Genomic DNA, 27,869 nt, shown 5'->3' with positions numbered 1-27,869 from the left:
CACCTCTCATTCTCTGAAACGCTAGAGAATACTGGCCCAGTTTCCCCAATCTCTCTTCATAGGACAGTCCCACCATCCCAGGAACAAATCTGGTGAATCTTCGTTGCACTCCCTCTATGGCAATAATATCCTTCCTAAGGTAAGGGGACCAAACTGCACACAGTACTCCAAGTGCAGTCTAATCAAGGTTCTATACAATTGAAGCAAGACTTCACTACTCCTGTACTCACATCCTCTTGCGATAAAGGCTAACACACCATTAGCCTTCCTAATTGCTTGCTGCACCTGCATGTTAGCTTCCAGTGACTTATTGACAAGGACAGCCAGAACCCTTTGCATATCTACACTTTCTAATTGCTTACCATTTAAGAAATACTCTGCACATCTGTTCTTCCTACCAAAGCGGATAACCTCACATTTTTCCACATTATATTCCATCTGCCATGTTCTTGCCCACTCACCAAGTCTGTCCAAACCCCGTTGAAGCCGCTTTGCATTTTCCTATCACACAGTCCCACCTGGTTTTGTGTAATCCGCGAACTTGGAAATATTACATTCGGTCCCCACATCCAAATCATTGATATATATTGTGAACAGCTGGGACCCCAAGCACTGATCCCTCCTGTACCCCATTAGTCACAGCCTGCCAACATGAGAATGACCCATTTATTTCTAGTCTCTACTTCCTACCTGTTAACCAATCCTTAATCCATGCCAGTATACTACCTGTTATCCTTTAGTTTTGCTTTAATTTTGCTAATGAATCTCCTGTGGGAGACTTTATCAAAAGCCTTTTGAAAATCCAAGTATACCAAATCCACTAACTCCCCTTTATCAATTCTGTTAGTAATATCCTCAAAAAACTCCAACAGGTTTGTCAAACATGATTTCCCATTCATAAATCCATGTTGACTATGCCCAATCAGACCATTACTATCCAAGTGTCCATTTATCACATCCTTCAGAACAGATTCTCACATTTTGCCAACGACTGATGTAAGGCTAACAGGTCTGTAATTCTCTGTTTTCTCTCTCCCTCCCTTCTCAAATAGCGAGGCGACATTTGCGACCTTCCAATCAGCGGGAACCACTCCCGAATCTATAGAATTTTGGAAGATGATCACCAATGCATCCATTATCTCCATAGCTACCTCTTTCAACACTCTGGGATTTAGAATATCAGGCTCTCCGGACTTATCAACCTTCATCCCCACTAATTTTGGGAGATTTCTTGTATCTTCCTCAGTGAAGAGAGACACAAATTAAGCTTCCCTGCCATTTCTCTATTCCCCATTATAAATTCTCCTGACTCTGCCTGTAATGGATTCACATTTGTCTTAGCCAAACGTTTCCTTTTTACGTACCTATAGAAGCTTTTACAGTCCGTTTTTATATTTTTTGGCAGCTTACATTCATATTCTATTCTCCCTTTCTTTATCAGTTTCTTCATCCTCCTTTGCTGTATTCTAAAATCCTCCCAATCCTCAGGTTTACTACTATTTCTGGCAACTTTATAGGCCTTTTCTTTTAATCTCATACAATCCTTAATATCTTTTGTTACCCATGGTTGACTTTTGGGGTTTTTCTGCCTTAAAGGAATGTATAGTTGTTGTAATCTATGTAATATTTCTTTAAAGACTATCCATTGCCTATGTACCGTCAGACCTTTTAATGTATTTTCCCAATCCACCTCAGCCAATATGCCCCTCATAACTTCCTTTGTTCAAATTTAACACCTTGGTTTCAGATTGAACTACCTCACTTTCAAACATAATGTAAAATTCTATCATGTTATGGTCATTCATCCCGAAAGGTTCTTTTATAACAAGATTATTAATTAGCCCTTTCTCATTACAAAATACTAAACCTAAAATAGCCTGTTCTCCAGTCGGTTCCTCCACATACTGCTCTAGAAAACCATCCCTACCACACTCTAGAAACTCGCCCTCCACAGCATTAGTGCTCATTAGATTTACCCAGCCAATATGCAGATTGAATTCACCCATGATTACTGTATTACCCATACCACATGCTTCCCTAATCTCCTGAATACCATGCCCCAGACTACCACTACTGTTTGGTGGCCTATAAACAACTCCTACCAATGTTTGCTGCCCCTTGCTGTTTCTTAGCTCCACCCAAACAGATTCCACATTTTGTTCTTCTGATCTGAGATCCTCCCTTGCTAATGTAATGATCCCATCCCTTATTATCAGCTCAACACCACCTCCTTTTCCTTTTTGCCTGTCCTTCCTAAATGTTGAATATCCTTGAATATTCAGTTCCCAGTCTTGCTTACTTTAGAATATTACAGCGCAGTACAGGCCCTTCGGCCCTCGATGTTGCGCCGATCATCTGACCTACACTATTCCATTTACATCCATATGTCTATCCAATGACCACTTAAATGCCCTTAAAGTTGGCGAGTCTACTACTGTTGCAGGCAGGGCGTTCCACGCCCCTACTACTCTCTGCGTAAAGAAACTACCTCTGACATCTGTCCTATATCTTTCACCCCTCAACTTAAAGCTATGTCCCCTCGTGTTTGCCATCCTCATCCGAGGAAAAAGACTCTCACTATCCACCCTATCTAACCCTCTGATTATCTTGTATGTCTCTATTAAGTCACCTCTCCTCCTCCTTCTCTCTAACGAAAACAACCCCAAGTCCCTCAGCCTTTCCTCGTAAGACCTTCCTTCCATACCAGGCAACATCCTAGTAAATCTCCTCTGCACCCTTTCCAAAGCTTCGACATCCTTCCTATAATGCGGTGACCAGAACTGCACGCAATACTCCAGGTGCGGCCTCACCAGAGTTTTGTACAGCTGCATCATGACCCCGTGGCTCTGAAACTCGATCCCCCTACTAATAAAGGCTAACACACCATATGCCTTCTTAACAGCCCTATTAACCTGGGTAGCAACTTTCAGGGATTTATGTACCTGGACACCAAGATCTCTCTGCTCATCTACACTACCAAGAATCTTCCCATTAGCCCAGTACTCTGCATTGCTGTTACTCCTTCCAAAGTGAATCACCTCACACTTCTCCGCATTAAACTCCATTTGCCATCTCTCAGCCCAGCTCTGCAGCCTATCTATGTCCCTCTGTACCCTACAACACCCTTCGACACTATCCACAACTCCACCGACCTTCGTGTCATCCGCAAATTTACTAACCCACCCTTCTACACCCTCATCCAGGTCGTTTATAAAAATGACAAACAGCAGTGGCCCCAAAACAGAACCTTGCGGTACACCACTAGTAACTAAACTCCAGGATGAACATTTGCCATCAACCACCACCCTCTGTCTTCTTTCAGCTAGCCAATTTCTGATCCAAAGCTCTAAATCACCTTCAACCCCATACTTGCGTATTTTCTGCAATAGCCTACCGTGGGGAACCTTATCAAACGCCTTACTGAAATCCATATACACCACATCCACGGCTTTACCCTCATCCACCTGTTTGGTCACCGTCTCGAAAAACTCAATAAGGTTTGTGAGGCACGACCTACCTTTCACAAAACCGTGCTGACTATCGCAAATGAACTTATTCTTTTCAAGATGATTATAAATCCTGTCTCTTATAACCTTTTCCAACATTTTACCCACAACCGAAGTAAGGCTCACAGGTCTATAATTACCAGGGCTGTCTCTACTCCCCTTCTTGAACAAGGGGACAACATTTGCTATCCTCCAGTCCTCCGGCACTACTCCTGTCGACAATGACGACTTGAAGATCAACAACAACGGCTCTGCAATCTCCTCCCTGGCTTCCCAGAGAATCCTAGGATAAATCCCATCTGGCCCAGGGGACTTATCTATTTTCACTCTTTCCAAAATTGCTAACACCTCCTCCTTGTGAATCTCAATCCCATCTAGCCTAGTAGGCTGTATCTCAGTAATCTCCTCGGCAACATTTTCTTTCTCTACTGTAAATACTGACGAAAAATATTCATTTAACGCTTCCCCTATCTCCTCTGATTCCGCACACAACTTCCCACTACTATCCTTGATTGGCCCTGTTCTAACTCTTATCATTCGTTTATTCCTGATATACCTATAGAAAGCCTTAGGGTTTTCTTTGATCCTATCCGCCAATGACTTCTCGTGTCCTCTCCTTGCTCTTCTTAGCCCTCCCTTTAGATCCTTCCTGGCTAGCTTGTAACTCTCAAGCGCCCTAACTGAGCCTTCACGTCTCATCCTAACATAAGCCGCCCTCTTCCTCTTGACAAGCGCTTCAACTTCTTGAGTAAACCACGGCTCCCTTGCTCGACAACTTCCTCCCTGCCTGACAGGTACATACTTATCAAGGACACGCATTAGCTGCTCCTTGAATAAGCTCCACATTCCGTTTGTGCCCATCCCCTGCAGTTTCCTTCCCCATCCTACACATCCTAAATCTTGCCTAATCGCGTCATAATTTCCTTTCCCCCAGCTATAATTCTTGCCCTGCGGTATATACCTGTCCCTGCCCATCGCTAAGGTAAACCTAACCGAATTGTGATCACTATCGCCAAAGTGCTCACCTACATCTAAATCGAACACCTGGCCGGGTTCATTACCCAGTACCAAATCCAATGTGGCATCGCCCCTGGTTGGCCTGTCCACATACTGTGTCAGAAAACCCTCCTGCACACACTGGACAAAAACAGACCCATCTAAAGTACTCGAACTATAGTATTTCCAGTCAATATTTGGAAAGTTAAAGTCCCCCATAACCACTACCCTGTTACTCTCGCTCTTGTCGAGAATCATCTTCGCTATCCTTTCCTCTACATCTCTGGAACTATTCGGAGGTCTATAGAAAACTCCCAACAGGGTGACCTCTCCTCTCCTGTTTCTAACCTCGGCCCATACTACCTCAGTAGACGAGTCCTCAAACGTCCTTTCTGCCGCTGTAATACTTTCCTTGATTAACAATGCCACACCCCCCCCTCTTTTACCCTCTTCTCTGTTCTTTCTGAAACATCTAAATCCCGGAACCTGCAACATCCATTCCTGCCCCTGCTCTACCCATGTCTCCGAAATGGCCACAACATCAGGATCCCAGGTACCAACCCATGCTGCAAGCTCACCCACCTTATTCCGGATGCTCCTGGCGTTGAAGTAGACACACTTTAAACCAAGTTCTTGCTTGCCAGTGCCCTCTTGCGTCCCTGTAACCTTATCCCCTACCTCACTACTCTCAACAGCCTGTACACTGGCACTGCAATTTAGGTTCCCATTCCCCTGCTGATTTAGTTTAAACCCCCCCGAAGAGCACTAACAAATCTCCCCCCCAGGATATTGGTACCCCTCTGGTTCAGGTGAAGACCATCCTGTTTGTAGAGGTCCCACCTACCCCAGAAAGAGCCCCAATTATCCAGGAAACCAAAACCCTCCCTCCTACACCATCCCTGCAGCCACGTGTTCAACTCCTCTCTCTCCCTATTCCTCTCTTCGCTAGCACGTGGCACAGGCAACAACCCAGAGATAACAACTCTGGTTGTTCTCGCTCTAAGCTTCCACCCTAGCTCCCTGAATTTCTGCCTTAAATCCCCATCTCTCTTCCTACCTATGTCGTTGGTGCCTATGTGGACCACGACTTGGGGGTGCTCCCCCTCCCCCTTAAGGATCCCAAAAACACGATCGGAGACATCACGTACCCTGGCACCTGGGAGGCAACACACCAACCGTGAGTCTCTCTCGTTCCCACAGAACCTCTTATCTGTTCCCCTAACTATGGAGTCCCCAATGACTAATGCTCTGCTCCTCTTCCCTTTTCCCTTCTGAGCAACAGGGACAGACTCTGTGCCAGAGACCTGCACCCCATTGCTTACCCCTGGTAAGTCGTCCCCCCCAACAGTATCCAAAACGGTATACCTATTGTTGAGGGAAACGGCCACAGGGGATCCCTGCACTGCCTGCTGGTTCCCTTTCCTTCCCCTGACGGTAACCCATCTACCTACTTCTTTTACCTGAGGTGTGACTGCCTCCCTATAACTCCTGTCAATAATCCCCTCCGCCTCCCGAATGATCCGAAGTTCATCCAGCTCCAGCTCCAGTTCCCTAACGCGGTCTGCGAGGAGCTGGAGTTGGGTGCACTTCCCGCAGATGCAGTCAGCAGGGACACTCTTGGCGACCCCTACCTCCCACATTCTGCAGGAGGAACATACAACTGCCTTTACCTCCATTCCCACTATTCTAGATTCCCAATAAATCTACTGAAAAACCAAACGTAAAAAAAAAGTCAAAACTTGTTCGCTTAGCAATCCGACGGACTGAAGTTTTAAATAAAAAGCTTACCTTATCAACACCCTAGAGTCCTTTTTTTTTGGTTAGAGGAGGAGGGTGGGTGGGAGACACTACACGTGTAGCCACGTTTCCGTTATGGCAATTAGATTATACCCATTTACCTCTATTTGGGCCTTTAAATCATCTACCTTGTTGCAAATGCTGCGTGCATTCGGGTATAGTGCCCTTAACCTTGTGTTCTTGACATTATTCTGCATTCTAAGCCTAGTTGTTGCTCGCCTCTGTTTCGCCTGCCTTCTAATGTCACTTGCTACTTTTCTACCTCCTGTTACCAGCTTTACATCCTTCCAATATGGGCTACCTCTCAGTTTCCCATTCCCCCCTGACAAGCTACTTTAAACCCTCCCCAACAGCACTAGCAAATCTCCCTGTGAGGATATTATTTCTGATCCTGTTAAGGTGTAGTCCGTCCATCTTGTACAGATCCCACCTGCCCCAGAACTGGTCCCAATGCCTCAGAAATCTGATGCCCTCCCTCCTACACCAATTCTCCAGCCACGTGTACAATCGTTCAATCCTCCTATACCTATGCTCACTAGCACGTGGCACTGGGAGTAATCCTGTGATTACTGCTTTGGAGGTCCTGCAAAATATGCTTTCAGGACCTCACCCCTCTTCCTTCCTATGTTATTGGTACCAATGTGGACCACGACCTCTGGCTGTTCACCTTCCCCTAGAAGGATGTCCTGCAGCCGCTCTGTGACATCCTTGACCCTGGCGCCAGGGAGGCAACACACCATCCTGGAGTCATGTTTACCGCCATAGAAATGCCTGTCTGATCCCCTGACTATCGAATCCCCCATCACTATTGCTCTTCTACTCTCCTTCCTGCCCTCCTGTGCAGCTGAGCCACCCGTGGTGTCACAGACATTGCTCTGGCTGCACTCCCCCGAGGAACCAATGCTCTCACCAGTATCCAAAATGGAAAACTGATTAGCAAGCAAGATAGACTCAGGGGACTTCTGCACTGCCTGCCTGGTTCTCTAAGACTGCTTGGCAGTCACCCACTCCCTCTCTGTCTGCATGTTCCTAACCTGCGGGGTGACCACTTCCCTAAACTTGTTATCCACGTAGTCCTCTGCCTCACGGGTGTACAACACTGATTCCAGCCACCGCTCAAGTTCCGAAACCCGGAGCTCAAGCTTCTGCAGCCAGTGACATTTCCTGCAGATCTGTTTGTCTAGGACACGTGGAGTATCCGTGACTTCCCACATACCGCAGGACGTACATTCCACTTGGCCGAGCTGACCTGCCATATCGTAACTTTAAAAACTTTTTATTACAATGAGAAGTAAAATAACTTACCAGTTACTCACCAATCAACTTCTTCCCCTGTACCAAAGAGAGGGCAGCTACTGGAGGCTGAAAAAAGGTAGAAGAAAGAAAGGAACCCCTTCCTCACGCACCAAACCCCCACTTTACATTTTGCATACTCAAATTTATGTTCTTAATTTATGTTCCCCTCCTTACCAAACTCCCTCAACACTCTGTGCCCTCCAATAGCACTCAGTGCAGACAAGCAGTACTGACAGTCTCCTGAATTTATACTCTGAAAACAATGCTGTGCCAGCTCTGCTACAGCTCAGAAACCAGTTTAAGCTTGCTACCTAATTAACTAGCTGCAGCTATTCTCAGCGTTAGTATACCCGTTTAAAACTGCAAGAAACCTAACTTACCTCTTAACTGAAACAGGAATTTCAATCAATTGCTGGATCTAAACAAAACAGAAACTAGTCTTGAGAGATTAACCCTTAACATTTTCTCACTTACCAAACTCCCTTCTTCACATTCAGTGCAGACAAGATAAGTTAAAGATAGTCTTAGATTAAAGGAAGAGGCTTACAATGTTGCCAAGGCTGAATGGCTTTCTTCTGTGCCGTAAATGACTCAATGACTATTTCACTGAAAGATATAAAATTCTTAAGGGGTTTCACAGGCTAGATGCTGAGAGGATGCTTACCATGGCTAGGGAGTCTAGAACTGGGGTTCACAGTCTCAGAATAAGGGGTTGGCCATTTAGGACTGAGATGAGAAATTTCTTCACTCAAAGGGTTGTGAATGTTTGGAATTCTCTACCCCAGACAGCTGTGAATGCTTAGTGATTGAGTATATTCAAGACAGAGATCGATAAATTTTAGGGTCCTAAGGAAATTAAGGGCTATGGGGATCACGTGGAATTGAGGTAGAAGATTAGCTATGATCTTATTGAATGGCAGAGCAGGCTCAAAAGGTCAAATGACCTACTCCTGTTCCTATTTCTTATGCTCTAGTGTATAGATACACTTTTAAACCGTGCGTGCCCCTTTACATAGATATTCCTCTTGCAAGATTTGGGGTATCAAAATATTTGAGGTACACAGTTACATTTCTTTTTATGGTTTCTCTCCTCCTTGCACAAAATTCCAAATTTTGAGATAGGAACAGGAGTCATCCATTCAGCCTCTTGAGTTTGTTCTGGCATTTAATTAGATCATGGCTGTTCTATATCTTAACTCCATTTACCTATCCTTGTTCCATATCCCTTAAAACCCTAACCTAACAAAAATCTGTCTCAGTTTTGAAATTTTCAATTGATCTAGCCTCAACAGCTTTTAGGGGACAGAGTCCCAGATTTACACTATCCTGTGTGAATAAATGCTTCCTGACATCATCCCTGAATAGCAGAGATCTAAATTTCAAGGTTATGCCCCCTTGTTCCAGCCGCCCCAGAGGAAATAGTTTCCCTCTATCTACCCTATCATTTCCTTTAATTATCTTAAACATCTCAACTAGATCACCTTAAGTCACTTAAGCACTTAAATTAACAATGATTATCCTGATCCACTAAACTCTGGACTCAGTTTTGAAATGAAGGTACAGACTAAAGCATGGCTACCCAACCAGACTTGACAACATGTGTCAGGTTCTGGTCTCTCCTCCGGGTCCAGCATTTGGGCTCGGGTCGGGTCAGGCTGGACGTGGACAGTGCTGCCTTGCTCTGGGAAGTAATCTTCAAATGAACATTCAGGACGCCAAGGCGGAAAATGTGCAGTCCGGACTCTGTACTCTGCAGTAAAGCCTGGCTACCCGACCAAACCTGACTACGTGTCGGGTTCAGGTCGGGTTGGGTATTTTAAAAAATTGAAGAACTCGGGCCTGGGTCGGGTTTGGGTTGGCTGTTGTCGGGTCTGGTTTTAATTTTATACCCGAGCCAGGCTTTAGAACAGATATTACACAGATAGCAAGAAAATTGAGCTTTAATTTATCAGCATTTTTGAATTCCCAAGTTGCTTCTGCAGAGGAGGGAGCTTAGGAATATATGTAAATGTTTTGTTCTTTCAAATTTATGGTCAATTTACCTAGTAAACCCACCAACACCTCTGTACTGATTCTTTCTTTAATCCACTATTGAGAAGCAAAAAAAGACTTGCACTTATAAGGCAACTTTCATAACTCCAGGGTGTCCCAAAGCATTTTACAGCCAATGAAGTACTTTAGAATTGCAGCCACTATTGTAATGTAGGAAACGCGGGAGCCAATTTACGCACAGCAAGCTCCCACAAATAGCTTAGTGATGTTGGTTGAGAAATAAATATTGATCAGGCCACTGGACATAACTCCCCTGTTCTTCTTCAAAATAGTGCCATGGGATCCTTTACGGCCACCTAAGGGGCAGACAGGCCCTGATTTAACATCTCATCTGAAAGACGGAATCTTCCTCAGTAAGTGCTGTACTGGAGTGTCAGTCTAGTTTTTTGTGCTCAAGTCTCTGGAGTGGGACTTGAACCCACAACTTTCTGACTCAGTGCTATCAACTAAGCTACTGCTGACATTACAAAAGGTCTGATTCCCAAATCAGCTGTTTCATTGGGCACTTTTCAGGTCTATAAGTGGCAGCCTTATTCCATTCGTGAGTATGCATGCTACACAATGAGCAATCATCTGATTGAGGGAGCCATTATCCTGCAGGATAGGTTTGATGCGCCCTATTTCGGTGTCAAGCTTGCACAGTGAGCAAATGGCTCAGGTCCTATTTACAAGATTGCCGATAAGACCAATCTTATAGCCCGTGGAGCTGTAGGAATCCCAACGCGTATACTGACCAGCGAAGGTCGGCTTGCGGTAGATAGTAGAGAACCCATTAGCAGATTTCTCAACTACCATGTTGAGGAAAGGGAGCTCATTAGACTGTTCCATTTCAGAGGTAAATTTGAGTGCGGGATGGAGCGCATTAAGGTGTGTAAGAAAATTCTTACATGCAGCTGCAGCTTCAAATATAGCAAACGTATCCACGTTTCGGAAATATGCGAGGTGTAGGTGGTTAGGGGGGGGGTCATTCCATAGAAAGCACATTTCTTGTGGAAACGAGAGAAAATATTAACAAGAGCTGGGCCTAGAGGGGATCCCATGACAACACCTCGACCAGAGTCAACTTGTCAACCAATTAGCACCCTTTTCTCATGCAGTATAAATTGTCGCTCCTGTTATGACCGACCGCTCAAGTCAAAGCCCCCCATCAAAATATACAATTCTGATTGTGGTGGGAGAAACGCACAGTTGATTCAGTCCCATCCCTCCACAGATCGCCTAACATATCATTTTAAACTTTCCAAATTAAAGAAAGACCCAGCCAAATTGTACCAGTTATTAACCCCTAAACGAGGCTAACCAAAGCAGGTGTCTTTAGCTCAACAATTTAACTCTTTAATTAGAAAAACTAAATTCTTAAACACTAAGATACAAACATTAAAACAGAAAAATTAATGTCCTTGCAAATTTACACTTCTGCCAAAGTGAAATCTTCCAATGTGGAATACGCTAAAGGTTCTTGAAGTCCTCACAACCGTCCAATTGTGAAAAAAAAGGTTCTTCCACAGTAGAACAGTCCGTAGTCTAGTTCAGCAGTTGAATTGATGCTCTCCTTTTCCAGCGATGAATTTCAACAATTACAGTTCAGTAAAGGAATTGGTTATTTTCTTTGAAGAAATTGGGCGGCACAGTGACGCAGAGGTTAGCACCACAGACTCACAGCTCCAGCGACCCGGGTTCAGTTCTGGGTACTGCCTGTGTGGACTTTGCAAGTTCTCCCTGTGACCGTGTGGGTTTCCGCCGGGTGCTCCGGTTTCCTCCCACAGCCAAAGACTTGCAGGTTGAAGGTAAATTGGCCCTAGTGCAGGTGGGTGGTAGGAGAAGGTGGGGTTGTGGTAGGGAATATGTGATTGATGTAGGATTAGTATAAATGGGTGGTTGACACAGACTTGGTGGGCCCAAGGGCCTGTTTCAGTGCTGTATCTCTAAATAATAAATAATCTGGCTTGACATTAGAATTCTGAGAGTTTAATAAATAGGTTTTAAATAAACAGAGAGCGCTCTCACTTCCTTCAGTATATTCTGATCCAACTGTCTGTGTATCTCTTTTAACTATCTCAAAAGCCAGTTTTTCAACTAGTTTCAAATGTCAATCAGCAACAATGCATCTCTCGATCCTCAGTCTGAGTGGCTGTATCCCGGGACAACAAGAATGCATTCTTTGACTCAGTCTCTGGAGCTTGTTGCCTTAAAGCAGTAATGCTCCTTTTCCAGCCTTACCGCATTCTTCCCAGAGAAAAAAAAACTACAGGTTCATAACAATCCCTTTGAAATTTGGCATTCTTGTGTCCATCCAGATAAGTGCAAGACGAAAAGCTTCTACAGCATGTCTTTTTTTTCAGCAACACTCAAAGTTCTGTACTAAGCGACTAAATACTGGAAACTGGAACTGAAACAGTGGCTGCTCCAGACCACATGGGTAATGACGAATTGTTGATCTGAACTAAAGCTTAAATATTTTACCTTTATTGACTAGGCTTAAATATTTGAATAAGGACACATCTTAATGTTTACTAGGCTTCCAAACAGTTTGCTTTAAACACACTAAAAATACATACTGACAGGTGTCAGAAGATGATATTAAACCAATTAATCTATAGTAATGGTTATGAATAATTGTTTGGTTTAATATTTTCAATTCATTGAATAGACCGCTTTTACAATTTTTTTCATGGGATGTTTGAAGATCAGAAGAGTTTATAGTCACAAGAAATTGTTTGGCAGATGAAGGTAAAGGGCTGGGTGTTTGCATTTCCTTTCAGTTAGATACAAACAGGGGAAGGCCATTCAACCCATCGACGACAACAACAAAACTTGCACATATATAGTGTCTTTAATGTAGTAAAAGATACAAAGGTGCTTCACAAGAGGGTTATCAAACAAAATTTGACATCAAGCCACATAAAGTGGTGTTTGGACAGGTGATCAAAACTTGGTCAAAGAGGAAGATTTTAAGGAACATCTTAACGGGAGAGAGAGGTACAGAGGGAGGGAATTCCAGTGCTTAGGTCCGAGGCAGCCAATGGTGAATGGATTAAAAGTGAGGATGTACAAGAGGTCAAAACTGGAGGCACGCAGAGATCACGGAAGGCTGAAGGAGGTTAGAGATAGGGTGAGGTGAGGTTCATGGAAGGCTTTGCAAACAAGGATGAGAATTTTAAAATTGAAGCTTTAGCTTAACTGGGAATCAATGTAGGTCAGCAAGCACAGGAGTGATGGATGAATGGAACTTGGCGTGAATATGAATTTGGTCAAGAGTTTTAGATGAGCTTAAGTCCATGTAACGTGGAAGAAGATTAGCCTGCTAAGAGAGCATTGGAATACACAAGTCTAGAAGTAACAAAGGCAAGGATGAAGTTTTCAGTAGATGAGCTGAGATGAGGCAGAGTCAGGCAATGCTACATATGTGGAAGTTGGCCGTCTTGGTAATGGAACAGATGTGTGGTTGCAAGCTCATCTCAAGGTCAAATATGACACCAAGATTCAGTCTCAGACAGTTGCCAGGTAGAGGGATGAAGTCAAGGGTGATGATAGGCATTGGTCAAAGTTAGCCATGGCAGATCTACCTTTTCATTCCCAGTTCCCTGCCCTTCCTTTATATCTCTCAATATCTTTACTACTTAACACACTTTGATATCCCCCTTTTAAATATTTGAATTGTTCTTGTATCTAATGTGTTCTGGACAAAACATACCAATTTAACACATACAAATTATTTTCTGCATTCACTATTAACCAGTGTAGTTAGAATTCTAAGATTATGTTTTCTTGCACTGAATTTCCCCATTAATAGAAGAATCATTCCCCATCCACATTGCAGTGTTTAAAATAATGAAATGAATTGGCGATCAGATCATCCTGGAAATGCAAACACACAGCACATACCCTCTCCGGTCAAGCCAAAGGATGTTACTCTGGGCTTTGAACTTTTAAGCTTTAAACTGTGATAAGGTTGGATGATAATAAATCTCTATCACAGATGGCCATTTTCTATGCTACGTTTGCCTTGTATTTTCTAATAGCCATATTTTCTGTTTTTACTGTTCTTCAATACCAGATGGAAATCCCATATTGTTTACTCTGCTGCATTTTTATTAAATTAATTCATACTCTGTAACCAATTTGTAAAGCACACACTTGCATGTGAACAGTGAACACCACCCTTGCATCACATGCACAATGCATGCCATTTAAATGAGAGTTGTCTCCATTGGAGTTTATGAAGGAACTGGCAGTCATTTCCTCTACCACCAATATAGCTGCTGTAAAATATCAACTCTCTTTGACAACAGACCCAATTTACAAGAGAGACGCACAAAATCTGATGAGACATTCATTAGTCTAACCGTATTGGATTTAAATAAATGGTCAAGCTTTTAACCAGCACATACTCAGTTCTCCCATACACTTGTACCTGAATTGAATGTTAACGAGATGAGGCTGAGATCCATCTGACTGCCAATATGTTTCCAGGTTATCATCACGTAACTGATCCACACCAAAACCTGATGAAGCAATGGAAATATATTATTTTGTCACTTATTTAATCAATTGGAGAGTCAAATGCTTCAATATGTTCAACTGATAATTGCTTACAAGAACACAAAATTTTATACAGCTTTAGCAGCAACATCTTTAACTTTCATTCTTATTCTGATATATTTGCATATTTTGTGATGAAATTTTCCACATCGCAGGTTACAAATATAGATATTCACCAGGAGAGTCAGGCTTGTAACAGATTTCATATAATTACGATTTCACACTCAATTTAAGTCAAAAATGTATTACAGTCCCGACCATTTAAAACCTTCATGCTTCAGAAAGGTTGTCGCTTTATTAGACAAAAAGCGCTGATCACTAACCATTTGCATTTTTAACGTCAATTTCAAAGTTCTGGTTATAGTTTAGTTTGGGCAGAAACAGCTGTGCTTACTGTGATAATGTTTGAGTAAAGTACATATGAAAAATATATCAATTTTGTGCATTAGTTTTATGTATATGTAAAAGAGTCAGGGAACTACACAAAGGGCAAACACTATATTTCCTTTGCAACACCCTATCTGTAACATGCCAGAAAATAAGAGAGCGCAAAATAACCTGAAAAATATTAACGAAAGTTTTGTTTTGAATCTGATGCCATGCCCGATGTTGAAAATCAGTTCCTAAACCCAGGTAAAGGACATGCCTGTTGATATTTAGATTATAATGCAGCACCGTTTAATGCTCATCACTGCTTAGTGTTGAGCTATGCTTCCTCTGTAAATAAATAAGATAGCCAGAAGGCAGCCTTCATCCGATTTTGTTTGCGGCATTACAGAGACGGGTCCTTGGGTGCTGAAGGGTGACATCTCCAGAGAAGGGGGAAAGCTGCAGAGAACTGAATAAAGTCTGCTTTTGATCAGATCTGGTAGTAAAATGTATTCAGATAACAGTTCAGGGATATGCGGATGCTGATGAGCAACAGCAAAGCGCAACCACATTATACCGGCCATCCTGCATAACTGGTAAATCGCATTTGCACAAAAATGCCCACTATAAGTAGAAGGGACAGTACCCCAAGAGCTCATATCAATAGCTCTGGCACATAAACAAAAATAAGATACAACCTCAGTTGAATTATCTTTTGTCCAGCAAAAGCAAAAAATTTAGCATGCAGGTACAGCAAGTAATTAGGAAGGCAAATGGGATGTTGGCCTTTATTGCAAGGGGAATGGAGTATAAAAATAGGGAAGTCATGCTACTACTGTGCATGGCATTGGTGAGGCCACACCTAGAGTACTGTGTACAGTTTTGGTCTCCTTATTTAAGGAGGGGTATACTTGCATTAGAGGCAGCTCAGAGAAGGTTCACTAGGTTGATTCCTGGAATGAAGCAATAGTTTTATGATGAAAGGCTGGGCCTATACTCTCTGGAGTTTAGAAGAATGAGAGGTGATCTTATTGAAACATAGGATTCTGAGGGTGCTTGACAGGGTAGATGCTGAGAGACTGTTTCTCCACATGGGGGAATTTAGAACTAGGGGGCAGAGTTTCAAAATAAGGGGTCTCCCATTTAAGATAGAGATGAGGAGGAACTTCTTCTCTCAGAGGTTCATTAATCTTCGGAATTCTTTCCCCAGACAGCAGTGGAGGCTGGGTCATTGAATAAAATCATGGCTGATCTGATTGTGCCCTTCACTCCATTTTTCTGCCTGCCCCCCCATAACCCTTGACTCCTTTGTAGATCAGAAATCTGTCTCGCACAACCCTGAATATATTCAATGACCGAACAGGCCTGAGAGGCCGAATGGCCTACTCCTGCTTCTGTTTTTTATGTTATCATAATAGGCTATGGCTGAAGTGTGACTTATCAAGCCAGTATAACAAGTCACACAATGTCTTGGAATTTTCAGTTCACTAGAGCTATTTGGAAATGTTTAGATACTAGCGTCAAATATTTACTACTGTGCTGAACCTATTTTGAATTTGGAAACTGATGTTATCCAATAGATCTCAACATCCAGGCTTCACATTCTACATGGCAATAAGTTGGCAATTACCAGTCATATCACCCTCACAGTTTTTAATACAGGACTTGATATTACGATCCTCCCAATCATTGTGCTGTTTTTGAATGCACCAAAATGTAAAAATACAACCAGCTGCACTAATGTCTATTTGCCCCTTTTCTTATTTTCCTGAATTCTCATTTTTTAATATTCAAGAGAATGGAACCTTTACATATCAAGTTGGTAGGACTCTGGTTGCTGGCTCAGAAGGTTGCAGTTTCAGGTCAAACTTCAGGACTTGAAAGGATTGCCTCAATAGGCACTTCACTGCAATGTTAAGAGAGTGCGTTATTGTTGAAAGTGGCATAGTTTGGATAAGGCATTAAATCGAGGACGATTCTGCCTGTTAGGGTGGATGTAAAAGATCCCATTGGAATACTTAAGTGCAGCGAGTTCTTCCCATGTTCTAGCCAGCAATCCTCCCTCAACCAACATCACGGAAAACAAATTAATTGGTTATCCATTTAATTTGTTATTAATGAGTTCCTGCACAATTTGCCTATGTTTGCCTACATAGAAACGGTGAGAATACTTTAAAAAATAATTTGTTTCCTGTGAAGAACTTTGGGCTGTCTTGAACATGTGCTATAGCATGATTTGATGCAAGTTCTTTCTTCAACCTAGTATGTCTGAGTTGGATTGGAACTAAGTAGAAAAAGAAACTAATGAAAGTTAAATCATTTTTATAAAGTACACAACCAATCTACAGACATACCCGGTTTACAAGAGGATAGGGACCAAACAGCCTGAGAGCCTATCTCTCGCACTGTGCCAGTTCTTTCCAGCTGCTTTGGATCTTCTCCAGGTGGAGTTTTACTTGGGGTGGTCATTTTTCTTCACTATTTTGACCTGAAATATATAACAGAATTACAATTAAAAGACACAGCTGTTTAAAACAAAAATGTTTCAGACTACCCACCTTTTTTGTTAATATACAACAAATATGGGAATAAGATATGCATATGTGGGGTTAAACACTAGTAAGGTTATTTTCCCAAAACAAGACTGCAATAACCAATTGGTAAAACTCTCAATATACATACACCTTGTTTGATAACACTGTGTTCCTTGCTGTCATTTAGCAATTAAGAAGTAAATGAACATTTTGAAGGAAATAAACTTGCAGGGCTATGGGGATCAAGAGGGGGGAGTGGAATTGACTGGATTGTTCTGGGGACAGCTGGCATGGACTCGATGGGTCAAATGGCTTCCTTCTGTGCTGTAAATGACTATGAATCTATGACTCAAGTCATCGAACTTCAGACTAAAGAGCAACAGAATGGGTACATTTCAGGAAAGTGGTTAGTCACAGCAGCAGGCAAAGTGTCAGAATTTGCACAGCTGTATCTGGGGAAATGTTCTTGGTCAGCATTCCAGTAGTTTTTACGATGTTTCAACTATTGCAAAAAAGTGAAAGGGATTCCACAATGTAGATAACAGCACCACCTACTGCCTAAAACTAAGGAAATAGGCTTGTGAATGGTCATTTCAAATCACAGCACATTGGGGTACAGTAATATTGATCAATACTGATCAATTAAAGGAAATGCAAGATATTACCCTTTCCAAAAGCCTTCCTACAATTACTATTTCATCCTCACTTTAGGTCACAAATATGTTACATTACTAACAACATGGATGTGTTATCAAGACTTAACTACTTTTGGTCATGTTAGTTGACCAGCACATTGGGAGAACTCCCTGTTCTTCCTCAAATACCACTGTGAAACAGCTGCTTTTGTTTCCGTCCAGTAAGGGAATAATTGCCTACAATTTCCTGGAATGTTTTGGCATAAGAGTGGCTTAGCAAAGTTTTTCCCCACCAAGGAAATGAGTGTATAACTGATGACACCAGTTTTATGCTGAACCATATGAACCATTCAAGTTTCTTTGATTGCTTCTGAGATACAACTGCTGAAACCTTCTACTGTTGATTTACATAGCTCTGCCCCCATGCAAAAGACCAGCTTACACAGGATTCTTGGATTTAGATCAGCAATGTACTGGTGTAGATCTACATCCAAAAATGTAGGTGCAGCATGACCCAAAGTAACCTGATACCACCATAGCAGATTCTTGATGTCTGATAGCATTTTTAAATTTTTCCTGAGATGTGTACTGTACTTAGCCAAAGTGCTGTCAGTCTAAGTGCACCTGAAATTTTTATGGACCTCCACCTCCCCCAACCATGTGTTCAGTAGGACTAAGTTGGAATGGCCTTCCCAATGGACAAACTCCTGCTCTGCATAATAATAGTGCTAGCCATGTTGGTTGTACTCTCGCAAGAGTCAGAAATTTGTGGGTTCAAGTTCCACATCAGGACTTGAGCACAAAAATCAAGGCTGACACTCCAGTGGAATACTGAGGCAGTGTTGCAATATTAAACTGAGGCACAGTCTGCCCTCTTAGGTGGATGTAAAAAAATCCCATGGCACTTTTCAAAGAAGAGCAAGGGAGTTCTGTCCAGTGTCCTGGCCAATATTTATCCCTCAATCAATCAACAGCACAAAAACAGATTAGTTCGGAAGAAGGGTCACTGACCCGAAACGTTAACTCTGCTTCTCTTTCCACAGATGCTGCCAGACCTGCTGAGTGATTCCAGCATTTCTTGTTTTTATTTATCACATCCCTGTTTGTGGGAGCTTGCTGCCAGCAAAATGGCTGCCACGTTTCCTATACTACAACAGTGACTACACTTCAAAAGTACTTCACTGGTGTTACGACCGACCGTTCCTGTCAAAGTTCCCAATCAAAATATACGATTCTGATTGTGGTGGGACCAACGCACTGTTAATTCAATCCAGTTGTTCCACAGATCGGCTAACATATTGTTTAAAACTTTTCAAATTAAAGAGACCCCCAACCAAATTATACCATCTATTAACCTCCGAATGAGGCTAACCAAACCAGGTGTCTTTAAATTAACAAATTAATTCTTTAATTAGAAGAACTAAAATCTTAAACACTATGAAGATATAAATAACATTTAAAATAGAAATAATTAGAGTCCTTGCAAATTTACACTCTAATGTTGCTTGAAGTCCTCACAGGACGTTACTCTCTTTCTCTAGCGAATTTCAACAATTAACAACTTGCTAACACTTTCAACAGAATCAATCTGACTTTAGAGTTTTTGAGGGATAAAAGATTGTCAGTCTAACCTCCCTTTCTTCAATTTAAATTACCAGAGATCTCTGTTTTTGCTTGACTTTTTTTTTTAGAATTTTGAGAGATAATAAGTAAACAGACTAAAATCCTCTTCCTTCAGTTTAAATGGTTGAGCGCGCTTTTTCAGGTGTCTTCATCATAGTTGTGTCTTCTGTGTCTGTTCTGTTAGAACAAACTGTCCCACGAAAAGCCAGTTCAAAACTTAATTGAAACAAATCCCATAACCAACGAATCAGATCTAAGCTCTGCAGTCCTACCACATCCAGCCGTGAATGGTGGTGGACAATTAAACAACGAATTGGAGGAGGTGGCTCAACAAATATTCCCATACTCAATGATGGGGGAGCCCAGCACATCAGTGCGAAAGGTAAGGCAGAAGCATTTGCAACAATCTTCAACCAGAAGTGCCGAGTTGATGATCCATCTCGGCCTCCTCCTGAAGTCCCCAGCAACACAGATGCCAGACTTCAGCCAATTCGATTCACTCCGTGTGATATCAAGAAATGACTGAAGGAACTGGATACTGCAAAGGCTATGGGCCCTGACAATATTCCGGCAATAGTACTGAGGACCTGTGCTTCAGAACTTGCCGCGCCCCTAGCCAAGCCGTTCCAGTACAGCTACAACACTGGCATCTACCCTGCAATGTGGAAATTTGCCCAGGTATGTCCTGTACACAAAAAGCAGGACAAGTCCAACCCGGCCAATTACCACCCCATCAGCCTACTCTTGATCATCATTAAAGTGATGGAAGGAGTCATTAATAGTGCCATCAAGCGGCATTTGCTTAGCAATAACCTGCTCAGTGACGCTCAGTTTGGGTTCCTCCAGGGCCACTCAGCTCCTGACCTCATTACAGCCTTGGTTCAAACATGGACAAAAGAGCTGAACTCAAGAGGTGAGGTGAGAGTGACTGCCCTTGACATCAAGGCAGCATTTGACTGAGTATGGCATCAAGGAGCCCGAGCAAAACTGAGGTCAATGGGAATCAGGGGAAAACCCTCCGCTGGTTGGAGTCATACCTAGCTCAAAGGAAGATGGTTGCGGTTGTTGGAGGTCAATCATCTGAGCTCCAGGACATCACTGCAGAAGTTCCTCAGGGTAGTGTCCTAGACCCAACCATCTTCATCAATGACCTTCCTTCAATCATAAGGTCAGAAGTGGGGATGTTTGCTGATGATTGCACAATGTTCAGCACCATTCGTGACTCCTCAGATACTGAAGTAGTCCGTGTAGAAATGCAACAAGACCTAGACATATCCAGGCTTGGGTTGATAAGTGGCAAGTAACATTCGTGCCACACAAGTGCCAGGCAATGACCATCTCCAACAAGAGAGAATCTAACCATCTCCCCATGACATTCAATGGCATTACCATCACTGAATCCCCCACTATCAACATCCTAGGGGCTACCATTGACCAGAAACTGAACTGCAGTAACCATATAAATACTGTGGCTACAAGAGGTCAGAGGCTAGGAATCCTGAGGCGAGTAACTCACCTCCTGACTCCCCTGTCCACCATCTACAAGGCACAAGTCAGGAGCATGATGGAATACTCTCCACTTGCCTGGATGGGTGCAGCTTCAACAATACTCAAAAAGCACAACACCATCCAGGACAAAGCAGCCCACTTGATTGGCACCCCATCTACAAACATTCACTCCCTCCACCACCGACACACAGTGGCAGCAGTGTGTACCATCTACAAGATGCACTGCAGCAATGCACCAAGGCTCCTTAGACAGCACCTTCCAAACCCACGACCTCTACCAACTGGAAGGACAAGGGCAGCAAATGCATGGGAACACCACCACTTGCAAGTTCCCCTCCAAGTCACACACCATCCTGACTTGAAACTATATCGCCGTTCCTTCACTGTTGCTGGGTCAAAATCCTGGAACTCCCTTCCTAACAGCACTGTGGGTGTACTTACCCCAAATGGACTGCAGCGGTTCAAGAAGGCAGCTCACCACCACCTTCTCAAGGGCAATTAGGGATGGGCAATAAATGCTGGCCTGGCCAGCGACGCCCAATTCCCATGAATGAATTTTTAAAAATGTATCGCATCAGGCTCACTCCCAGTGGCTGTTTCCATGATATCGAGTATGCACCCTTGGAATCACAATCTCCAAATGGCTGTTTCTAAGGCAACGAGAATGCACCTTCCTATAACTACTGAGGCTTGCTGGTTCTTAAAGCAATACTGATCCCTTGCAAGCCTTAAAAGACAAACCGCATATTCCGAAAAAAATTACAGGACAGTGACATAGGCTATAAAGCGATTTGAGACATCATGTGGTCATGAAAGGTGCTATATAAATGCAATTCTTTCTTTTTTCTTTTCTAGAGGAGGTAGTGTAGCAGAAGCAAGATGCTCGAAAGGTGATGCACCAGGACAGAAGGTACTGGCAGAGCAAAATCACTAACACAGCAACACAATTGCTGGGAAATTCTTTATAGCTGTTCCTACTCCATTGGTGCTAGCGATGAAAACCCCGAAATTTGGAATGCTTTATTGATGGCTGATCTCAAGAAGGCACCAGCTGATTGGACAGTCACAAGATTCAACGAACGTGGTTGGACAGCAAAGGAGGGGGCAGAGAAATTGGATTGTTTCTCACCCTATTCTTCCTTCTCACACACTTGGTGTACGAGAGGACTTGACAAACTAGCTCTCCATCTATTGAAAATGTTGTTCTACAACCAGTTGCTAAATGGTGCAAACAAATTGCTCAGGCAATTAAACTTTCTCTCCCTCCTCAAAGCGGCACAGAGCCCCCACTTGGTGTCCATCAGAGTGGCAAGGTCTAAACTCAGTATGGGTGCAATGGTGCCACACAATGAGGCATTTGTACCACTCCACCAGAAAAAATATTTTTATCTCATGTTGAAAACTCACCACAAAACTTCAATTCAGCCAACCGCTAGTTAGCTTCAAAGGACCCAACACAGATTAGCATTATTTTCAATCCAAAAACTATTCAATAACCATCTGAGACGGAAACACCCAATACTAATTTGGTTCTGAATCAGGACAAAATGTTCTACTCTTGATATCTTGCCTTATTGGGACCAAGGGGAATACTGATTCATTGAAACCCACAAGCCATTTTTAGAGAAGAATGAGAGGAAAAAGAAACTGGGTTTTCAATAAACTGGAGATTGTTAAATCAACAGCATCTGTATTATTGTTACAGCTGTAAATGGAGGTAATTTATAAATAGTTGCAAGAGTAATCCTCAAGTCCACTACAGTGCTGAAAACTGTGGCCCTTGATTAAAAGTAGAGAACCACTGAATTATTTTTATTCTTAAGCATATTTTTAGCAAATATAAACAGGTATCATCAGAGGCTAACTGGTGTCTTGCCTCTGGAACCTGGTTTTGAATCTATCCTGAACTAATGGAATATACTTCCCCTCTCTGTTGGCTGTAACCACGCTACGTGAAACAAGTTTGGATCTCTGCATTCATGGTCCGACCAGGAAACTTACATTTCACTCAGAAAGGCCGTATGTAGTAGAAATAAATTCACACTGGCACAGTAGAAAGTGTTCTTCTGATGTTGGGGCCCAGGCAGCTAAATGCACAGCTGCCAACAGCTGCAGCGATTAAAATCAGGGATGCACAAGATTCCAGGTGTGCAGAGATCTCGAAGCATTATAGAGCTGGAGGAGGTTATAGAAAAAGGGAGGGGTATGAGGCCACGGAGGGAGTTGAAAACAAGGATGTGAATTTTAAGACAGAGGCCCTTCCAGACTGGGAGCCAATGTAGATCAGCGAGCACAGGGGTGATAGGTGAACAGAACCTGGTGCCAGTTAGAATACGAGTAGCTGAGCTGTGGCTGAGCTGTGGATGAGCTCGAGTTTATGTAAGGTGAAAGATAAAGGGAGATCAGCCAGGAGAGTATTGGAATAGTCAGGTCTAGAGACAACAATGGCATGGACGAGGGCTTCATCAGTAGATAGGTTGACGCAGAGACGGGTAACATTACAGAGGTGGAAGTAGGTGATCTTGGTGATGGAATGGATATATGTTCGCAAGCTCAGCTCAGGGACAAGAACACAAGAAATAGGAGCAGGAATAGACCATATGGCCCATCGAGCCTGCTGTGCCATTCAATATGATCGTATGACAAATAGGAGTCAAGGTTCAGTCTCAGACAGTTACCAGGAAGAGCGATTAAGCCAGCAGCTTGGGAACTGAATTTGTGGCGAGAACTGAAGACAATGGCTTGGATCTTCCTATTATTTGGGTGAAGGAAACATATGCTCATCCAGGACTGGACGATGGAAATTCTTGTTACATCTCACAGACTGCACATAACCATAGTTCACCTATTTCAGAGTTGTGCCCCATACCGTAATTAGAAAACAATTCTGCAAGTAACATTCGCTCCACATTGTCAGGCATTGACCACCTTTGACAAGAATCCAACCATTCCCCCTTGATGTTCAAAGACATTACCCTTGCTGCATTCCCCACCATCAACATCCTGGGGGTCCCAGTTGACCAAAACCTAACTGGTCCAGCTACATAAATACTGTGGTTGCAAGAGCAGATTGGAGGCTGGGAATTCTACGATGAGTTACTCACCTCCAGGTTCCCCAAAGCTTATCCACTCTCTACAAGGCACAAGTCAGGACTGTAATTGAATACTCCTCACTTGCCTGGTTGAGTGCAGCTCCAACAACACTCAAGTAGTTCAATATTATTCAAGACAAAGTTGCCCAATTATTGGCACCCCATCCATAACCTTAAACATTCACTGCTTCCATCAACAGCAGACAGTATTAGCAGTGTATACAATCTACAAGTTGCATTGCAGGAACTCGCCAAGCCTCCTTTGACAGGATCTATCCAAACCAGTGACCTCGACCATCTAGAAGGATAAAGGGCATGGGAACAACAGCACCTACAAGTTCACACCAAGTCACACGCCATCCTGACTGGGAAATATATCGCTGTTCCTTCATCATCGCTGGCTCAAAAACCTGGAACTTTCTCCCTAGCAGCACAGTAGATGCACCTATACCAGATGAACAGTAGCGGTTCAAGAAGATAGCTCTCCACTACCTTCTCAAGGGCATTTAGGGATGAGCAATAAATGCTGACCTTGCCAGCGAGGCCCACATCCCATGAACAAAAAAAAAATCAGGAGGGAAAACTCTCCATTGGCTGGAGTCATACCTAGCAAAAAGGAACATAGTTGTGATTGCTGGAGGGCAATCATCTAAGCACCACGTCATTACTGTAGGAAATACTCAGCAGGGCAGGCAGCATCTGTAGAGAGAGAAGCAGAGTTAACATTTCAGGTCTGTGACCTTTCATCAGATGAAAGGTCACAGACGTGAAACGTTAACTGTTTCTCTCTCCACAGATGCTGCCTGCCCTGATTATTTCCAGCACTTTGTTTTTATTTCAGATTTCCAGTATCTGCAATATTTTGCTTTACATCACTGCAGGAGTGTCTCATGGTAATGTCCTGGGCCCAACCATCTTCAGCTGTTTCTCAATGACCTCCCCTCCATAAGGTCAGAAGTGGGGATGTTCACTAATGATTGCAGTGTCCAGTTCCATTCACAACTCCTCAGATACTGAAACAGTCCATGCCCTGCATGCAGGAAGACCCAGACAACATGCTGGTTTGAATTGATAAATGCAAAGTAACATTCTCATCAAATACCTGGCAATGACTACCTCCAACAAGAGAAAATTAACCACCTCCCCTTGACATTCAATGGCATTACCATTGTCAAATCAATGGGGGGCTAGAGAATCACCATTGATCAAAAACTGGACTGGACCAGCCACATAAATACTGTGGTTGCAAGAGCAGGTCAGAGGCTGGGAATTCTGTGACGAGTAACTCACCTCCTGAATCCCCAAAGCATGTCCCCCATCTACAAGGCACAAGTCAGGAGTGTGATGCAATACTTGCCTGGATGAGCACAGCTCCAACACTCACGAAGCTCGACACGATCCATGACAAAGCAACCCGCTTGATCGGCAGCCCATCCACAACCTTAAACATTCACTCCCTCAACTACCAGCCCATCTACAAGATATGTTCCATCTACAAGATGCACAACAGCAACTCACCAAACCTCCTTCGACAGCACCTTCCAAACCCATGACCTCTACCACCTTGAACGATATGGGCAGCAGGCACATGGGTACACCATCACCTGCTAGTTCATCTCCAAGTCACACACCATTCTTACTTGGAAATATATTGCCATTCCTTCGTCACTGGATCAAAATCCTGGAACGCCCTCCCTAACAGCACTGTGGAAGTACATTCGCCAAACAGACTGGAGTAATTCAAGAAGGTAGTTCTCTACCACATTGTCAAGGGCAATTAGGGATGGGCAATAAATGCTGGCCTTCAGCATCACCCACATCCCATGAATGAATAAAAAAAAAAATCACTTTCCATCAGCAAATTATTTGGAGTATATAAACAAACATTTAGGATCAACATTTACATTACAAATTGAAAAAATATTAAGTTATCAGTTCTGTTTACCTTTTTGGAAAAATTGGTGTTAATTTATTTTTGCTTTTCATATAACAGTACAATAGAAAGTACATTATCTACAGTAAAAGGTTTAAATTCATCATTGCCAGTTAGGTCTTAAATTGCCCAATAAACTCAACTGTCCATTAGTTTGCTAAGATGGTCAATAGGAACTGCCTTAACCAGAGAGTGAAATGTCCTCTTTTAATACTGACTTTTGCAATTACAGGCCTATGCCCGCCGAGGAATGGACAAGCGAACTCCAGTATTATTACACAGCAGTCCCAGCGTTTTCACCAATGTTTTTTTGAGGAGAAAGAGGGTCTAGACAGAGTTCAAAGGGCGGACCTGCCTCAGTAACCACACAAAGCGCACTGCCACTTACCCACAGATAGCTGTTGCTCCCAGGGACGGGAAGGGAGAACAACTCGTGCAATAAACTTCAAAAAGACTCCATTAAATCTCCACTTCCCATCCCCTGCCCACAGACGCGTGAAGCCGGGAACTCACACTCCGCACCAACCAGACTGCCTCAACCGTCAACGTACTGACGTCACACGCCAGCTAAGGGGGCGGTGTGCGTCACTACGCATGCGTGTCGCCGCCATCTTCACCGGCTTTTTTATTCTTTGCACCTGAGGAGCGCGTTCACAGAGAGAAAAAAAACCCGGGTGGATTTATATATCAATCAGGCAGAAGATCAAACTTGTAAGAAGTTGGTCGAGGTGGTTGTTGCTGCTTGCATTGTCACTGTGACGGCCCAGGTAAAGAACCGATGGGCGTGTGTTCAGTGCTGGGAGGGTTCTCCATATGATATAGGGCGGGGGTAAGAGTTTGTCAAAGAGAGAGCAGAAACGTGGACATTAGGCAGGCTTCGGGCCCATTGCCCCAGATAGGCCGCACCGGGGTCCAGCTGTTAGTGCTTTGTACAGTGGGCACGGCTTTTGTTAGTGATGTCAGGAGCATTTCTGTACATGCCTGAGATCTTAATGTAAGATAGAAGGAGCTGGGCAGCAATTGGCATTTCTGTTAAACAGTTAGTTTCCCACCCCATATTCAAAATCTGCATAAAATGTAACTTTTTGGATAATTCTTTTTTGTAATTGATCACTGTCCATATTCAGGTTTGAAATGTACATACCTTCAAATATGGAAGTTTGAATGGGGTGATTTAAACCCACCATTATAGAATCCTAAAAGTGTTTAATTGATGGGAGGGGTAGTGGCTTCATCATTCAGTTTTTCACTTGCTAGCCTGTCAAAAGTCACATTATACAGTAACACCTCTGTATTGCTAATACTACAGTGGTTTTTAGCTTTAATAAATACAATAAACTGCAGCATTGTTCATATTCTCCCAAAATGTAGTAATGAAGTATGTAAATATTTAAATGCATGAAGTTACTAACTTCCAACATGTTATATAATGCCTATGGTCAGATGTTGAAATTAATTTTGCACCAAGGAAATAAGGACTGATTGTAAACCCATCATTTTTAGTGAGAAGCAGTGTAAACTTTACTTCACCTCTCTCTTAAGGTAACGGTTTGTTAGAAATCAGACTTGATAGGTTTATTACTTGACCTTTTTGAGTCCAGTATTTGATTCTATTGCTTTAGATTTTAGATTTAGAGATACAGCACTGAAACAGGCCCTCCGGCCCACCGAGTCTGTGCCGCCCATTAACCATCCATTTATACTAATCCTACACTAATTCCATATTCCTACCACATCCTCACCTCCATATATTCCTCTACTGCCTACGTATACTAGGGGCAATTTATAATGGCCAATTTACCTATCAACCTGCAAGTCTTTTTGGCTTGTGGGAGGAAACCGGAGCACCCGGAGGAAACCCACGCAGACACAGGGAGAACTTGCAAACTCCACACAGGCAGTACTCAGAATTGAACCCGGGTCGCTGGAGCTGTGAGGCTGCGGTGCTAACCACTGCGCCACTGTACCGCCCATTAATTGGTGCA

The 27,869-nt window shown here is 43.0% G+C and overlaps 2 protein-coding genes across 6 annotated transcripts in view; one reads left to right on the top strand and one right to left on the bottom strand.

Moving 5' to 3' along the window:
- Window positions 1-26,425, bottom strand: part of anapc10 (anaphase promoting complex subunit 10) — a 62,809-nt gene extending 36,384 nt beyond the window's left edge. For all 4 annotated transcript variants that reach the window (XM_068041477.1, XM_068041483.1, XM_068041497.1 and 1 more), the window contains exons 1-3: window positions 26,273-26,425; window positions 16,913-17,046; window positions 14,062-14,152 (exon numbers count right to left, since the gene is read on the bottom strand). In XM_068041477.1, coding sequence (XP_067897578.1) covers window positions 14,062-14,152; window positions 16,913-17,027 — 206 coding nt within the window. In that variant the 5' untranslated portion in view covers window positions 17,028-17,046; window positions 26,273-26,425. The remainder of the gene's footprint in view (window positions 1-14,061; window positions 14,153-16,912; window positions 17,047-26,272) is intronic.
- A 55-nt stretch (window positions 26,426-26,480) lies between these two features.
- The window catches only part of abce1 (ATP-binding cassette, sub-family E (OABP), member 1), a 75,449-nt gene continuing 74,060 nt past the window's right edge, over window positions 26,481-27,869 (top strand). For both annotated transcript variants that reach the window (XM_068041455.1, XM_068041464.1), the window contains exon 1: window positions 26,481-26,651. The gene's annotated coding sequence lies outside the window, so the exon portion shown is untranslated. The remainder of the gene's footprint in view (window positions 26,652-27,869) is intronic.

This window comes from Heterodontus francisci, chromosome 1 (assembly GCF_036365525.1).
Source record: "Heterodontus francisci isolate sHetFra1 chromosome 1, sHetFra1.hap1, whole genome shotgun sequence".
Taxonomy (NCBI): Eukaryota; Metazoa; Chordata; class Chondrichthyes; order Heterodontiformes; family Heterodontidae; genus Heterodontus; species Heterodontus francisci.
This window is presented reverse-complemented; position numbering and strand designations above follow the sequence as displayed.